The sequence below is a fragment of the Balaenoptera musculus genome, chromosome 20 (assembly GCF_009873245.2).
Source record: "Balaenoptera musculus isolate JJ_BM4_2016_0621 chromosome 20, mBalMus1.pri.v3, whole genome shotgun sequence".
Lineage (NCBI taxonomy): Eukaryota > Metazoa > Chordata > Mammalia > Artiodactyla > Balaenopteridae > Balaenoptera > Balaenoptera musculus.
The window spans coordinates 1,303,583-1,320,835 of record NC_045804.1 but is presented as its reverse complement, the minus strand read 5'-3'; the positions used below and the strand labels follow the sequence as shown (position 1 = coordinate 1,320,835).

The following is a 17,253-nucleotide window of genomic DNA, read 5'->3' as shown; positions in this document are numbered from 1 at the left end:
ATGCTAGACTTTTTTTTTTTTAATTAATTAATTTATTTATTTTTGGCTGCGTTGGGTCTTTGTTGCTGTGCGCGGGCTTTGTCTAGTTGTGGCGAGCGGGGGCTCCTCTTCGTTGCGGTGCGCGGGCTTCTCATTGCGTTGGCTTCTCTTGTTGCAGAGCACGGGCTCTAGGCACGCGGGCTTCAGTAGTTGTGTCACGTGGGCTCAGCAGTTGTGGCTCGCGGGCTCTAGAGCGCAGGCTCAGTAGTTGTGGCGCACGGGCTCAGTTGCTCCGCGGCATGTGGGATCTTCCCGGACCAGGGCTCGAACCCGTGTCCCCTGCACTGGCAGGCAGATTCTTAACCACTGGCCACCAGGGAAGCCCCCATGTTAGACTTTTTAAATACATTATCTCCTTTAATTTTCACAACCATGTTCTACCATGTCCTCCATTTTTTTGGCCTTGCCATGTGGCATGCGGAACTTCCCCACCAGGGGATCGCACCCACGCCCCCTGCACTGGGAGCGCGGAGCCCAAACCTTTGGACCACCAGAGAAGTCCTCCTCCATTTTTTAAGATAAAGAAACAGACTCAGAGAGGCTAAGCAACTTGCCCAATTCCAGATCCTCTGACTCCGAAGCCCTTAAGCACGTGTGCTGAGGCCTGGCTAGCACTGGGGGTGGTCAGCTCCTTCTGACATCTGTAATCTGATTCCAACACACCTGTTAAACCATCTCTCACAGTACTTTTCTCCCAGGTTGCAGGAATCTAGATCATCCGAGTGACTCCATCTGGACCATCCTTCCCCACATCTCTACCGACTGAAATCTGACTCTTATTCCAATGTCCAGCTTAAATGTCACCTTCTCCTATGGGACTGGATTTCAAAATGTCACTACTTCCTTGGCATTCCCACAGTATTTGGCATTTCCCTTATACAAAGATCATGTTCTCTTTTGTATTATCTTCTTTTTTCTACGTATGTCTTATCATCCCTCATGGATGACAAGCTCGTCATAGGCCAGGGGCAGGTCCCGTTCATCTTTGTATGTCGCCGAGTCCTGGCTCAGCCCCTGAGACAGAGGAGGCCCTCGGCAAGGGATCTGCAGGAGATTTAAGTTTGGAGCAAATGGGAGAGCCGAGCTCACTTTACAGTTTGCAGGAAGTGAAAATGCTCCTCGTATGTCAGATGTGATGTCGCAGAGAGAAGGGTAATTACAATGTAAGATGGGGCCTATTCACCTTTCTCCTCCGCCCAGAAAAAGGTGGAGAGAGTGAACTGTACATGGTTTTAGGCAAAATACCTAATAGCAGGGGCAGTAGGAGGTCTATGTAGGTTTGTTATCTTAATTACCCAATTAAAAAATTCTGCAAGAAAAATACTACAGAAAAGAATCTGAAAAAGAATATATATATGTATAACTGAATCTCTTTGCTGTACACCTGAAACATTGTAAATCAACTGTACTTCAATGAAAGAAAGAAAAGAAAAAAGTATAAAAAAAAGAAAAATACTACAAGAAAAAAATGCGTGGATAGGCCTTTGAAAGTATTTGGATTTACCACTACACACACACACACACACACACACTCCAAATAAGATTGTAGAAAGCATTAAAAAAAAAAAATTCCCTTAATCTAATTTGTATTCTAGCAGTTTCCAGATTCACATGCCGAACTGCATCAATAAAAAAACTGAAGAAAATCAGACAACATAAGTGGGAACTCGGTCAGAGAAAGTTTCCCTGACGTTGGAAGAAATATCACCCCAGGTAGAAGACTGCTACCAGATCCTTAACTCCGAGGAGAAGCAGGTGGGTCCAGGAGGAAGCCACCCGCCCAGGCTTCACGCGGGAACCCTGCTCCCGGCTTGGATAAATATTTTTATTACAAACACAGTGACATGTCATGGGCCAAGTGATCAGTTCTGTAAAAGGATTTCACACGGGATTGTGACACGGCAGCAGCCGGGAAACATGAAAGTGTTTAGGGGAACCCGGACGGGAGCAGAGTTGACACAAAGCTTGAAGAGCAACCTCAGAATCAGCGCTGAGTAAATGCCAGCCCCAGCCAACCCGCGGGAAGCCAAGCTGGGAAACGCAAGCTGGCTTTCGAGAAATCTCAGTTGATGTCAAGATATTTCTGCAAAAGATGCAAGACTCTCAGGACCCTCTGCTAGCCTGTTAGGAAAATACTTCCTCTCCCGAAAGAAACGATGTTTCTTTCCTGTTTTCCTTTTCCGCCTTAAACTTTCAGGCCCTGCTTGCGGAGCAGAGCCAAACGCCATTCATACCAAGCGTTTAGATTTTTTTCAGAACACATGCTGGTCACCAGGGTGGCTGAACTGTCCAGTGACCTGCGGCAGTTGGGGAGATCGGAGGGTCAGGCAGCAGGACGGCGGCCTCGCTCCTGTCCTTGGGCGCTTGGCTGTCCTCGCATGTTCACGGCCCCTCCCTCAGGTCCAGGCTGGGAAGAGCGAGGCAGACGAGCTGGGACGGGTGGGATGAATGGAGATCACTTAGCAGGGGCGGGAAAGCTAACGGGCAGCTAGGAGGCTGATCCACCTGTTTACCCGGATGGTTTTGCTCTGCTTAGACGAGCAGTTTGTCAGTGTCCTGTGGCTCAGGAAATGTTCCCTCTCAGCCTCATCAAGTCCACATCCTTCCATATTTCCACGAAAGAAGGAAAAACCAGACTAAGCACAGGGTATGTGTTTTGGTGGAGCTTTATAATAACACGCTAGCCGAGATAATTACAAAAGACCAGGCGTACCAAGCCTCAAACAGAGAAGAACGGGAAGAATCATTCAACTCTGGTTACTACCATCTTCCTAAAGAATCACAGAGGAAGATATGGCTTCCCTGAATACTCCTAACCCAAGCAGCGTTTCCAAATCCCTCATTTAACCTGTGGTTGTACAGATACAACACTGATTAACAGAATTTTTGAACAGGAAGGAACTTTTAAGCCACCACCTAGATCTGGACTTTTCTAATCAGTATCTCACAGAACTTTAAACAATAAAATATGTGGACCACAGGAAAACGATTCCATGGATCAAATCATTTTAGGAGATTCCAGAGGAAAGAATTAGATAGGATTCTTTAACAAAGAGACGGTCACAGTATCTCTGATATTGCTGGGGTCTCTGTCTTCTACCCTTGGCTCCAGGGGGCCTCTGCCTTTGACAGAATTCAGCAGGAGTGATGCTGGGCCGTTTCTGGGCCCAGGCCTCACGTGGCTGGCGGCTGCTATGGCTGGTCTCCTGGTGAGCTTGCTCCTGAGGGCTCCTCACAGCTGCCACGTGAGTGAGCCCTCGCGGGCCTGGGCAGCCCACACCTGACTGCACCTGCCGGAGGCCCACGTGAGGACAGCCTCCTTGAGCCTGGTCAACCCGTCGCAACCAGAGAGAGGATGATAAGTCGCTGTTTTCAGCTGCTGGGTCCGGGGGTGTTTCGTGTGCTGTCTAGCACGCAGCAGGCATCATAACTGCTTATTAAATGGATGAGTGAATGGCCGGGCCAGCGATGTAAATGCGAACCTTGCAGAGGGCGCTCTAGCGGCGTGACGTTTCCTAAACGTGACTATCTGAATACCTGAAGACGAGTCATACACAGAACAGGGCTTGATGGAATGCTAGTTTGAGAAGCACTGAATTAGAGGCCTGCAATGGTACAGATTAGGAAGTACTGGTCTAGCTGTACCCTTGATGTTACAGATTAGAACAGTGAGGCTCAAGTCGCTGAAGAGAATTGCCTAAGGAAACAAGGCTCGTCTGTAGACTCCGCCTATGAACTAGTTTCCCTTTCTAGCTGGAGTGAAGGAGGGCAGACGAAACGGTTTCACTCACGTAAGCCCGTTTTTAGCTAATTACATCTACCAGGCTTCTCACTTGGTAGCCCTCTCGTTTTGCTCCGCGATAAAGTCTTTGTGTGCAACTAGCTGTTTTCCGTAAGACCTCTCTCAGACGGGAGACTCCCAAAGAGGATATAAGAGTATTTATCAGCCTCAGGTCTAGACTAAGCTCAGTTCTAAAAACAGCAGAATCTATAGGAACATCTTGGGCCTTTGGTTTTAAACCATTTGCCTGGTGGAAATCCTTGCTTAAAACTGAAATAACTGAAATGTCTAGAAGCACGGCTCTTCAGCTGCCTTAGAGATTGGTGAGGGATCCAGATTTTAAAATCCCTTCAATCTTATGTTTCAAGTTGCATTTTTCTTCCCCCATTGAGAGGTAAATAATATGATCTGAGGCTTGATTCAGTTCTTAAAACTATAGAGAAGAATGTTAATACAGGTCAAAATCTGGGCTCTTCAGTTTTTACTTTCCAAATACAGCCTATGCCACTACTCCCTAATCAAGTCTCCAAATCCAAGAACCACTTCAATAGTTGAAAAAAAGTTTTATCTAATTATCTTCTTTTCCTACTTTGAATTGACCAACCATGTATCTTTTCCTGGTTTTATCAAAGGGGCTGCCAGGGCAAAAGCACATCCAATTCTAAGTAAGCTTTAGTTAGCAGACTTAAAATCGATCATGCATTTTAGTTTCAGTAACTTGCAATTTCTACACCCTTTGATAATCCACTTTAAAGAGCAAACCGTCTCTAATGACAAGGCTTAAAAGAGACGACCTTTCTGAACAAAATATGAAAGCTGCGAAGAGATAGTTTTTTTAAAGGAAACTATGAATTAAAATGACCTTGTGTTCTGAAACTTTCCTCCCACCATTTTTGATGTTTTACCTTTCCTTTTTACTCTTAGAAAGAAAGCTAAGACACCCCTGCCTTCTGCAGATGGGCAGGCACTTCAATAAGAAAGCTGTTAATTGTTCATTCAAACTCACAGTTTCTTCTTTCTGCACTTTCTCTGCCGATGCCTTTAACGAGGTTGCTCGCCACAGAGCCACGTGCCTGCTTCCGAGGAAGCCACTGCTTGTCTGCGACATTACCGGGGAAGGCTCGAATCCCAGCTATTTCCCTTGAGTCTCAGTCAACTCTTTTGTACAAACTAGGAAGCAAGTCCGTCCCTTCTCCGTTCCCTACCTCTCTGTCCTCTTTTTTCTCCATTGTGCCCCTGGGTGGCCGCCCTCGGAGGAGAGCTGATCGTTGAGCGGGGATGTGGCCAAACCAGAGGTCAGACCCCTGAAATGGCTCACTGTTGGGTGACGCAGAAACGGTGGATCAAACGAAACCCCGACACGTGCCGATGACCGGTGCCAGCGCTCCTGTTAACCGCGCTCCTCCTGACCCCTCACTGGGCAGACGTGCACACCGAGGGCACCATGACCCCACAACTATCCTCCTGCTCAGCCCGGCCAGCCACTACCTGTCGACCGTGGCATGTTGAGATGTAAAAAGCACAGATGCTTGACTCAGGTGTAGTGCCCATAACTGCTGGCAGTATAACTAAATTAGGTACTTGTGACGGGCAATTGATCTTCCACCAGATAAAAGAGAGGATGACATCTTAGATGATTTTATAATGAGGCACACTGTTTATAATTTATTCCTAAGCACTTGCTTTCTCTCCCGGTAGCCACTTTTAAACTGAGTACTCAACTCAGGAAGGAATTTTCAACACGCCAAGTGCAATCTTTCTTTCTCTTCCTTATCAGAGAACGTTTACAAGGACACTAGTGTCAACCACCTAACCCCTACCACACACGATCCGACTGGCCTGTACGACACGCCTCAGAAGGGAAACTGGATCTGGGTGATGCGCAAGGTCCACCCGTGTTTGTAATTTCATAACCCTTGAAATAAGGAAAAGAAAGAATAGCAGGCAACTTCCCCAAACACCTGTTTACCCATGGAGAACAAATACTCCCCAGGGGGACCCCAATGGCGGCGCACGGCGCGACTCACAAGGTATTGTCGCTTCAAGCCGCTAAATAACCTTCCTAATGAAATCTGCTGACCGTCAACCCGTTTGCCACGGTCTGTACAGAAAGACTTAAAATTAATCTCGGTGTCGCAGTCATTCCCTACCGAGTGCTAAATCACAGTCTGAGTACCAACTGTCTTTCCTTGTTAGGTAGTTTTAATAGCATCTGATACAATTTTGCTTTTTCTCCGAATAGTCTTTAAGCCAGTGCTATCATTTATTTCACATGCAAGAAAAACCCGATCTTTCAGAGCACAGAGACTTACATTCCTGGAGGAGGTGTTGGGTGAACCTCAGCAGGCAGCGTGGTGACCAGGCCGAGATGATCCAGTGCAAGACTCTGAGGCCCCTCACTGATGACCAGGCGGTGTTCTTGCTGACCCTGGCCTGGCTGTGGAAGTGGAAGGAAAACCTGCTCCTTCCTTCTCATCCCACGTCTCAGTTACAGTGCAAAAAAGGGTAATTAATCCTCGGGCAGCAAACAACAAAGATGGGCGTGGGAAAGGGAAAAGAACTTGAAACACGGAATAAACGTTCTGCCCTGTCCTTTCACAGCAAACTGGGTGATTACAGCCCTGCGCACGCTCCAGATCTTCCAGGAGCCTCCGAGGCCCGCGGTGGGCACCGCAGCACAGCCAAGAGAACACGACCATCCGCGGCGGTTCAAAGTGCCCTCGGCAAGTCAGCGTTGACCAATCGGCACAGAACTGCTTACTGGCATTCGGGCGGGGACTTAAACACCCAGCCTTGGGAGCCAACACCAAATTCTCTCCACAAGGAAAACGGGACCGAGCAAAGCTCGTTCTGTCAGCACTGGCTGGTGTGCTGAGTGTCCTCCCAACACATCTTGACATTTTCAGGCTTCCTTAAGGAGCGTCAATGGATATTATAATTAAACCGCAACCATAAAATCAGAGATCAAGCAAGTAACAATAAAACCAGAGCTGCTACATAAAATTCATACCCTATCCTGCCTCTGGTCCCAGATGAGACTGACAACCAACATGACAAATGCTTGGACTGATGTCAGATGACTCAGTGACTTTTATTCTAAATAAATGCACTACTTATGGATTTGATTTCTGACATGACATAGGTATTTTTTCCCGTAGCACAATTAGAGATGGTCAGTATATTCTAGGGAAAAAAATGCCATGTCATATTTATTTTAGCAAACGAGGTGCAATTAAAAAGTAGAAATAAAACTGATAAGTACAAAGTAATATTTTAATAATATATGAACATGAACATGAAAACAATGTAAACGTTAAAAATTTTGATATGATACTACAAACGTGATTTTGATCAGCCGCAACTGGTAAAATTCTACGTAAAGGCATTAACAAGGCATCGCAAGAAATCATTTCTTTTCCCAATATAAGCAGTTCTCAGTACACACTCAGATGCACACAGATATGGAAATCAGAAAAAAAGGAATGCTAAAAAAAATAACGTAGGCAGACACAAATAAAACCACCCTGTTAGTGTATGAGTGATGCATGTTTTTATGATCTTAATTACATTTAAGTATTTAAAAATGTCATTGATCTCACAGTTTACTTTACAACATCCAAATCTTCAAACCTGTGGGAAGAAATCCAAAGCTCTGTCCAGACGGTTAGATCCATCCCACGCTCCTGGGTTACTCAGGTACGTCATCATGTGGTTACCTGAAGATCAAAAACCCCAGAGTTACAACTTTCTCTAGGTTTAACGGGCATGTCCATAATAAAATATGTTCTAACTCAGGAGGAGCTGGAGAGAGGCTGAAAAGGATATTTGATATCAAAATGTCATCATTTACACCCATAAGGGATCAAATCCTATCTATACCAAGAATCTCTTGCAAAGTGAATGAGTCACAAAGTTTTTACTTTTTTAAAACTGAAGTATAGTTGATTTACAATATTGTGTTAGTTTCAGGTGTACAGCAAAGTGATTCAAATATATCTACGTACATATTTGTTCGATTCTTTTTTTTTTTTTTTTTTTTTTTTTTTTTTTTTTATATTCACACACACACACACTGTATTTTATTTTTACAAGACATAAATAGACTGACACCAAGCATTGTACATGGATGACCACAACAAAAGCAACAATGATTGCAATTACCAAACATGAAACACACTCATACTATGTCATAATATTGACATTCAGTCCAGTAATCCTCCACTGTAACAGCTCCTTTACTTTGCAGTGAAAATTGATTTGTATATTCTTTGCCTCTGAGTCCTTGTGGGATTTTTTTTTTTTTTAAATTCAGACAGAAAGTCACAAAAATTATACTCATCCTCATCAGTTCACTCAGTCCCATGTAATTAATTTTTTTTTTCATCTTGATCTTTTGTTAGCACTTTTATGAGTTCATCAGTTTTTCATTAGAGTTCTGAAAATGCTTATTCATTCAGTTCAGCAGTACAGTCAGTTACAGAAACCTGTACTTGTCAGAGTCTTTTCCATGAATTTCTTGAAGATGAAACCCTTTTATAGGAACATATTTGCAAAATCATCAGAGTACACCCAGAACTGTCTGTAAATGACAAAAGACTTAAAAATGACCACGGTTAAAGATTTGATGAAAGTTCATAATAATGCAGTTGACAAGAAAATTAGTTATTTCTGAGATATACATTTTAAAGTAATAACTAGGATTATTACTTATAACATTATACCAGAACATATAAGATTTTTAGAAATTTCATGTAATGTCTGAAACATTTATATTAACATATTTCCATACATATTTCCATACAAATACAAATATAAGATTTTTAGAAATTTCATGTAATGTCTGAAACATTTATATTAACATATTTCCATACATATTTCCATACAAATACAAATATAAGATTTTTAGAAATTTCATGTAATGTCTGAAACATTTATATTAACATATTTCCATACAAATAACCCAATGAAAGTTTAGTATTAGTTGTTTTGTTTGTTTTTTTATACTGCAGGTTCTTATTAGGCATCAGTTTCATACACATCAGTGTGTACATGTCAATCCCAATTGCCCAATCCAGCACACCACCATCCCCACCTCACCGCAGTTTTCCCCCCTTGGTGTCCATATGACCATTCTCTACATTTGTGTCTCAACTTCTGCCCTGCAAACTGGCTCATCTGTACCATTTTTCTAGGTTCCGCATACATGCATTAATATACGATATTTGTTTTTCTCTTTCTGACTTACTTCACTCTGTATGACAGTCTCTAGATCCATCCATGTCTCAACAAATGACTCAATTTCGTTCCTTTTTATGGCTGAGTAATATTCCATTGTATATATGTACCACAACTTCTTTATCCATTCGTCTGTTGATGGGCATTTAGGTTGCTTCCATGACCTGGCTATTGTAAATAGTGCTGCAATGAACATTCGGGTGCATGTGTCTTTTTGAATTACGGTTTTCTCTGGGTATATGCCCAGTAGTGGGATTGCTGGGTCATATGGTAATTCTATTTTAGTTTTTTAAGGAACCTCCATACTGTTCTCCATAGTGGCTGTATCAATTTACATTCCCACCAACAGTGCAAGAGGGTTCCCTTTTCTCCACACCCTCTCCAGCATTTGTTGTTTGTAGATTTTCTGATGATGCCCATTCTAACAGGAGTGAGGTGATACCTCATTGTAGTTTTGATTTGCATTTCTCTAATAATTAGTGATGTTGAGCATCTTTTCATGTGCTTCGTGGCCATCTGTATGTCTTCTTTGGAGAAATGTCTATTTAGGTCTTCTGCCCATTTTTGGATTGGGGTGTTTGTTTCTTTGATATTGAGCTGAATGAGCTGTTTATATATTTTGGAGATTAATCCTTTGTCCGTTGATTCATTTGCAAATATTTTCTCCCATTCTGAGGGTTGTCTTTTCGTCTTGTTTATGGTTTCCTTTGCTGTGCAAAAGCTTTGAAGTTTCATTAGGTCCCATTTGTTTATTTTTGTTTTTATTTCCATTACTCTAGGAGGTGGATCAAAAAAGATCTTGCTGTGATTTATGTCAAAGAGTGTTCTTCCTATGTTTTCCTCTAAGAGTTTTATAGTGTCCAGTCTTATATTTAGGTCTCTAATCCATTTTGAGTTTATTTTTGTGTATGGTGTTAGGGAGTATTCTAATTTCATTCTTTTACATGTAGCTGTCCAGTTTTCCCAGCACCACTTATTGAAGAGACTGTCTTTTCTCCATTGTATATCTTTGCCTCCTTTGTCATAGATTAGTTGACCATAGGTGCGTGGGTTAATCTCTGGGCTTTCTATCTTGTTCCATTGATCTATGTTTCTGTTTTTGTGCCAGTACCATACTGTCTTGATTACTGTAGCTTTGTAGTATAGTCTGAAGTCTGGGAGTCTGATTCCTCCAGCTCCATTTTTTTTCCCTCAAGACTGCTTTGGCTATTCGGGGTCTTTGTGTCTCCATACAAATTTTAAGATGATTTGTTCTAGCTCCGTAAAAAATGCCATTGGTAATTTGATAGGGATTGCATTGAATCTGTAGATTGCTTTGGGTAGTATACTCATTTTCACAATGTTGATTCTTCCAATCCAAGAACATGGTATATCTCTCCATCTGTTGGTATCATCTTTAATTTCTTTCATCAGTGTCTTATAGTTTTCTGCATACAGGTCTTTCGTCTCCCTAGGTAGGTTTATTCCTAGGTATTTTATTCTTTTTGTTGCAATGGTAAATGGGAGTGTTTCCATAATTTCTCTTTCAGATTTTTCATCATTAGTGTATAGGAATGCAAGAGATTTCTGTGCATTAATTTTGTATCCTGCAACTTTACCATATTCATTAATCAGCTCTAGCAGTTTTCTGGTGGCAGTTTTAGGATTCTCTATGTATAGTATCATGTCATCCGCAAACAGTGACAGTTTTACTTCTTCTTTTCCAATTTGTATTCCTTTTATTTCTTTTTCTTCTCTGATTGCCGTGGCTAGGACTTCCAGAACTATGTTGAATAATAGTGGTGAGAGTGGACATCCTTGTCTCGTTCCTGATCTTAGAGGAAATGCTTTCAGTTTTTCACCATTGAGAATGATGTTTGCTGTGGGTTTGTCATATATGGCCTTTATTATGTTGAGGTAGGTTCCCTCTATGCCCACTTTCTGGAGAGTTTTTATCAGAAATGGGTGTTGAATTTTGTCAAAAGCTTTTTCTGCATCTATTGAGATGATCATATGGTTTTTATTCTTCAATTTGTTAATATGGTGTATCACATTGATTGATTTGCGTATATTGAAGAATCCTTGCATCCCTGGGATAAATCCCACTTGATCGTGGTGTATGATCCTTTTAATGTGTTGCTGGATTCTGTTTGCTAGTATTTTGTTGAGGATTTTTGCATCTATATTCATCAGTGATATTGGTCTGTAATTTTCTTTTTTTGTAGTGTCTTTGTCTGGTTTTGGTATCAGGGTGATGGTGGCCTCATAGAATGAGTTTGGGAGTGTTCCTTCCTCTGCAATTTTTTGGAAGAGTTTGAGAAGGATGGGTGTTAGCTCTTCTCTAAATGTTTGATAGAATTCACCTGTGAAGCCATCTGGTCCTGGACTTTTGTTTGTTGGAAGATTTTTAATCACAGTTTCAATTTCATTACTTGTGATTGGTCTGTTCATATTTTCTGTTTCTTCCTGGTTCAGTCTTGGAAGGTTATACCTTTCTAAGAATTTGTCCATTTCTTCCAGGTTGTCCATTTTATTGGCATAAAGTTGCTTGTAGTAGTCTCTTAGGATGCTTTGTATTTCTGTGGTGTCTGTTGTAACTTCTCCTTTTTCATTTCTGATTTTATTGATTTGAGTCCTCTCCCTCTTTTTCTTGATGAGTCTGGCTAATGGCTTATCAATTTTGTTTATCTTCTCAAAGAACCAACTTTTAGTTTTATTGATCTTTGCTATTGTTTTCTTTGTTTCTATTTCATTTATTTCTGCTCTGATCTTTATGATTTCTTTCCTTCTGCTAACTTTGGGTTTTGTTTGTTCTTCTTTCTCTAGTTTCTTTAGGTGTAAGGTTAGATTGTTTACTTGAGATTTTTCTTGTTTCTTTAGGTAGGCTTGTATAGCTATAAACTTCCCTCTTAGAACCGCTTTTGCTGCATCCCATAGGTTTTGGGTCGTCGTGTTTTCATTGTCATTTGTCTCTAGGTATTTTTTGATTTCCTCTTTGATTTCTTCAGTGATCTCTTGGTTATTTAGTAACGTATTGTTTAGCCTCCATGTGTTTGTCCTTTTGACGTTTTTTTCCCTGTAATTCATTTCTAATCTCATAGCGTTGTGGTCAGAAAAGATGCTTGATATGATTTCAATTTTCTTAAATTTACTGAGGCTTGATTTGTGACCCAAGATGTGATCTATCCTGGAGAATGTTCCGTGCGCACTTGAGAAGAACGTGTAATCTGCTGTTTTTGGATGGAATGTCCTATATATATCAATTAAATCTATCTGGTCTATTGTGTCATTTAAAGCTTCTGTTTCCTTATTTATTTTCATTTTGGATGATCTGTCCATTGGTGTAAGTGAGGTGTTAAAGTCCCCCACTATTATTGTGTTACTGTCGATTTCCTCTTTTATAGCTGTTAGCAGTTGCCTTATGTATTGAGGTGCTCCTATGTTGGGTGCATATATATTTATAATTGTTATATCTTCTTCTTGGATTGATCCCTGGATCATTATGTAGTGTCCTTCCTTGTCTCTTGTAACATTCTTTATTTTAAAGTCTATTTTATCTGATATGAGTATAGCTACTCCAGCTTTCTTTTGATTTCCATTTGCATGGAATATCTTTTTCCATCCCCTCACTTTCAGTCTGTATGTGTCCCTAGGTCTAAAGTGGGTCTCTTGTAGACAGCATATATATGGGTCTTGTTTTTGTATCCATTCAGCCAGTCTATGTCTTTTGGTTGGGGCATTTAATCCATTCACGTTTAAGGTAATTATCGATATGTATGTTCCTATGACCATTTTCTTAATTGTTTTGGGTTTGTCTTTGTAGGTCCTTTTCTTCTCTTGTGTTTCCCACTTAGAGAAGTTCCTTTAGCATTTGTTGTAGAGCTGGTTTGGTGGTGCTGAATTCTCTTAGCTTTTGCTTGTCTGCAAAGCTTTTGATTTCTCCATCAAATCTAAATGAGATCCTTGCCGGGTAGAGTAATCTTGGTTGTAGGTTCTTCCCTTTCATCACTTTAAGTATATCATGCCACTCCCTTCTGGCTTGCAGAGTTTCTGCTGAGAAATCAGCTGTTAACCTTATGGGAGTTCCCTTGTATGTTATTTGTCGTTTTTCCCTTGCTGCTTTCAATAATTTTTCTTTGTCTTTAATTTTTGCCACTTTGATTACTATGTGTCTCGGCGTGTTTCTCCTTGGGTTTATTCTGTATGGGACTCTCTGCGCTTCCTGGACTTGGGTGGCTATTTCCTTTCCCATGTTAGGGAAGTTTTCGACTATAATCTCTTCAAATATTTTCTCTGGTCCTTTCTCTCTCTCTTCTCCTTCTGGGACCCCTATAATGCGAATGTTGTTGCGTTTAATGTTGTCCCAGAGGTCTCTTAGGCTGTCTTCATTTCTTTTCATTCTTTTTTCTTTAGTCTGTTCTGCAGCAGTGAATTCCACCATTCTGTCTTCCAGGTCACTTATCCGTTCTTCTGCCTCAGTTATTCTGCTATTGATTCCTTCTAGTGTAGTTTTCATTTCAGTTATTGTATTGGTGATCTCTGTTTGTTTGTTCTTTAATTCTTCTAGGTCTTTGTTAATCATTTCTTGCATCTTCTCAATCTTTGCCTCCATTCTTATTCCGAGGTCCTGGATCATCTTCACTATCATTATTCTGAATTCTTTTTCTGGAAGGTTGCCTATCTCCACTTCATTTAGTTGTTTTTCTGGGGTTTTTTCTTGTTCCTTCATCTGGTGCATAGCCCTCTGCCTTTTCATCTTCTCTATCTTTCTGTAACTGTGGTTTTTGGTCCACAGGCTGCAGGATCGTAGTTTTTCTTGCTTCTGTTGTCTGCCCTCTGGTGGTTGAGGCTATCTAAGAGGCTTGATGGGAGGCTCTGGTGGTGGGTAGAGCTGACTGTTGCTGTGGCGGTCAGAGCTCAGTAAAACCTTAATCCACTTGACTGTTGATGGGTGGGGCTGGGTTCCCTCCCTGTTGCTGTGGCGGTCAGAGCTCAGTAAAACCTTAATCCACTTGACTGTTGATGGGTGGGGCTGGGTTCCCTCCCTGTTGGTTGTTTTGCCTGAGGCAACCCAACACTGGAGCCTACCGGTGCTCTTTGGTGGGGTCAATGGCAGACTCTGGGAGGGCTCACGCCAAGGAGAACTTCCCAGAGCCTCTGCTGCCAGTGTCCTTATCCCCACGGTGAAACAGAGCCACCACTCGCCTCTGCAGGAGACCCCCCAACACCAGCAGGTAGGTCCGGTTCAGTCTCCCCCAGGGTCACTGCTCCTTCCCCTGGGTCCCGATGCACACATTACTTTGTGTGTGCCCTCCAAGCGTGGGGTCTCTGTTTCCCCCAGTCCTGTCAAAGTCCTGCAATCAATTCCCTCTAGGCTTCAAAGTCTGATTCTCTAGGAATTCCTCCTCCCGTTGCCGGACTCCCAGGTTGGGAAGCCTGACGTGGGGCTCAGAACCTTCACTCCAGTGGGTGGAATTCTGTGGTATAAGTGTTCGCCAGTCTGTGAGTCACCCACCCAGCAGTTATGGGATTTGATTTTACTCTGATTGCGCCCCTCCTACCGTCTCACTGTGGCTTCTCCTCTGTCCTTGGACGCGGGGTATCCTCCTTGGTGAAGTCCAGGGTCTTCCTGTCAATGATTGTCCAGCAGCCAGTGGTGATTCTGGTGCTCTCGCAAGAGGGAGTGAGAGCACGTCCTTCTACTCCGCCATCTTGGTTAATCTCCTCTCGATTCTTTTCAATTGTAGATTATTACAAGATACTGAATATAGCCCCCTGTGGTCCTCGTTGTTTATTTTATACATGGTAGTGTGTATCCAAAGTTTTTACTTTTAATTCAGTGCCAACTAAATGGTTCAGCCTTTCACTGTACTAAGAGGAGGGTTGTCAGAGCAGCTAAATGTGATCTACGTCAGCGACGTCTCTGGGAACCTTTGGCTGGAAGGGTCTCCTGCGTCCCCGAGACGTGCACTCTGGGGGCACAGTGTTTGGACGCCATGGAGCCATTTATCTATTGATATTTGGGGCTGGTAAACATCTGCTACAGAGCCAGGCGTCCGGGGATGTGGGGCTCTGGAGCTGCGGGTGACCACACTGAGGACCACGCCATCTCACTCTCTTAAGAGGAAGACAGCGTCTCCTTAACCCTGCAACTGGGCTTCAAGACAACGTCCTGTCGTGACTCTGCAGGTGAGCCCGGCCTTGTCAGGCGCTGGCTGACCCTCATCTCGTTTGGATGGTACTGTCGAAGCGCAGTGATGACAAGGAGGGGGACTTCTCCAAGACAGGCTCTTTATGAAAAGTAAGTCTTTTTCTTCAAAACTGATATGTTTACGCATTTTTATTCATTTATTTATTTATATTTTTGGCTGTGTTGGGTCTTCGTTTCTGTGCGAGGGCTTTCTCTAGCTGTGGCAAGTGAGGGCCACTCTTCATCGCGGTGCGCGGGCCTCTCACCATCGCGGCCTCTCTTGTTGCGGAGCACAGGCTCCAGACGCGCGGGCTCAGTAGTTGTGGCTCACAGGCCTAGTCGCTCCGCGGCATGTGGGATCTTCCCAGACCAGGGCTCGAACCCGTGTCCCCTGCATTGGCAGGCAGATTCTCAACCACTGCGCCACCAGGGAAGCCCTTTACGCATTTTTAATGAAGATTTTAACACCAAACCAGGACACCCACAGGTGCAGACAGTACAAACTACTCAGGAGACATTCTGGCCACGACTGTACCTTCTGCACTGGTAGGTCGTCAGCTCCTCTTGAAGGATGGATGCCCTCTTCTGCAGAAAGTTAACCTAGAAAAGAGACCTCGTGTGAGAAGAGGTGAAGGTGGCTTACAGGGCGACACCTTGCAAATACACAGTGTCTGGTCGGATTTTATTTAAATTCAGACAACTCTCTAGATAAAATGCAGAGGATCTGTTGAATGCTAATGCTGTGGTTTTGTATTTGATCACATCCCATCCCCACTGGCACTCCACCAGAGGCTACAGAACCGAGTTCAAACCCCGCACTGCAGAGTAGCTGTTTGGACCTGGCCCTGGCCCACCTGGGCGCTTCATCTCTTCTCTTCCACCATCACCACCTTCCACCTCGCATCCTTCCTACTCTGCGGCCCTCTGACACAGGCCACCTGCCATCGTCTGCTTTGGAATGCTTGGCTAACGACCTCCTATTCACCGTCCACTGTTGGGTTCAAGGTCACCTCTGCTCCTGAATTCTTCTGCCCGCCCCCCCCCCCCCCGCCCCTCATCACCTCCTGCCCCAGGCAGCCAGCGGCCCCCTCCTCTGTATTCTCCTGTTCTGTTCTTAGCACTTTTCCAACTGCCTTCTGGTGATTTGTCTTCCCGTCTCTCCCTCACACACGAGAGCTCTCCTGGGGCAGGGATAATGTTGGAGCATCTCTGTAACCCCAGTTTCTTTTTCAGGGCTGGACATGTAGCTGGCATTCCCTAGCTGTTTCAGGAATGAATGAGTGAGTGGAAACAAAATTACTGCCTACTAGAAACCTTAATCTATCCTGGGGATTCCCTGAGGTTGGCGAGGTGGTATTTTGTCATGGAAAGAGCCTGCGCTTTGTCTGGCGTTAGGCCAACTCGCGTTCAGCTCCTGACTTGGCCTCCATAGCTCTAGGAAAGTTCCTTTTTCTCTTGATGCCTCATCTGTGAAATGGGGTGAACGAGAGCCAGTTCCCAAGGTCATAAGGATGACAGGAAGTGACTAACAGGAACTGCCTAGTCCAGAGAGCCTGGCAGGTACCACCCTGTGGCCCCCGCCCCTGAGGGGCTAGGGATGGGGGAAACTGAGCTGTCAAGTGTAGTCTCTTCAGTCAGACCTTTACAGCATGGTTGGATTATCCTGAAGCATAAATTTCTATGCTATTAAAGACACCTGTATCAGGCAAAAATTCAAAAGCACTTTACACAACCTACTAGAAGAGGTTTCCGGATAACTTACACCATGGCTTAATGTGATCAGGAGTCAGTGGCATTTGATCACTTTGGAGCTTTACTCTTGTTTCTTTGGTCTGAACTGAAACCATGGCAACGGTCGATTCTGAAACATGGTTATGCAAGACAGGACAGCTGGCAGAGGAGAAGCTGTGCTTGGAGACAGGGAGCACGGCTCTTCTTTTTTTTTTTTTAACATCTTTATTGGAGTCTAATTGCTTTACAATGGTGTGTTAGTTTCTGCTGTATCACAAAGTGAATCAGCTATACGTAT

At 43.3% G+C, this 17,253-nt stretch overlaps 2 protein-coding genes across 3 annotated transcripts in view; both read right to left on the bottom strand.

The window, feature by feature from the left end:
- AXIN2 (axin 2) overlaps positions 1 to 7,531 on the bottom strand; it is an 82,006-nt gene extending 74,475 nt beyond the window's left edge. The window contains exons 1-2 of one of the 2 annotated variants that reach the window (XM_036835723.1): positions 7,451 to 7,531; positions 6,133 to 6,257 (exon numbers count right to left, since the gene is read on the bottom strand). The gene's annotated coding sequence lies outside the window, so the exon portion shown is untranslated. The remainder of the gene's footprint in view (positions 1 to 6,132; positions 6,258 to 7,450) is intronic. The other variant, XM_036835727.1, reaches the window with a different exon arrangement.
- Positions 7,451 to 17,253, bottom strand: part of CEP112 (centrosomal protein 112) — a 437,864-nt gene continuing 428,061 nt past the window's right edge. Inside the window, exons 26-27 of the mRNA XM_036835732.1 lie at positions 15,760 to 15,824; positions 7,451 to 7,536 (exon numbers count right to left, since the gene is read on the bottom strand). Coding sequence (XP_036691627.1) covers positions 7,533 to 7,536; positions 15,760 to 15,824 — 69 coding nt within the window. The 3' untranslated portion in view covers positions 7,451 to 7,532. The remainder of the gene's footprint in view (positions 7,537 to 15,759; positions 15,825 to 17,253) is intronic.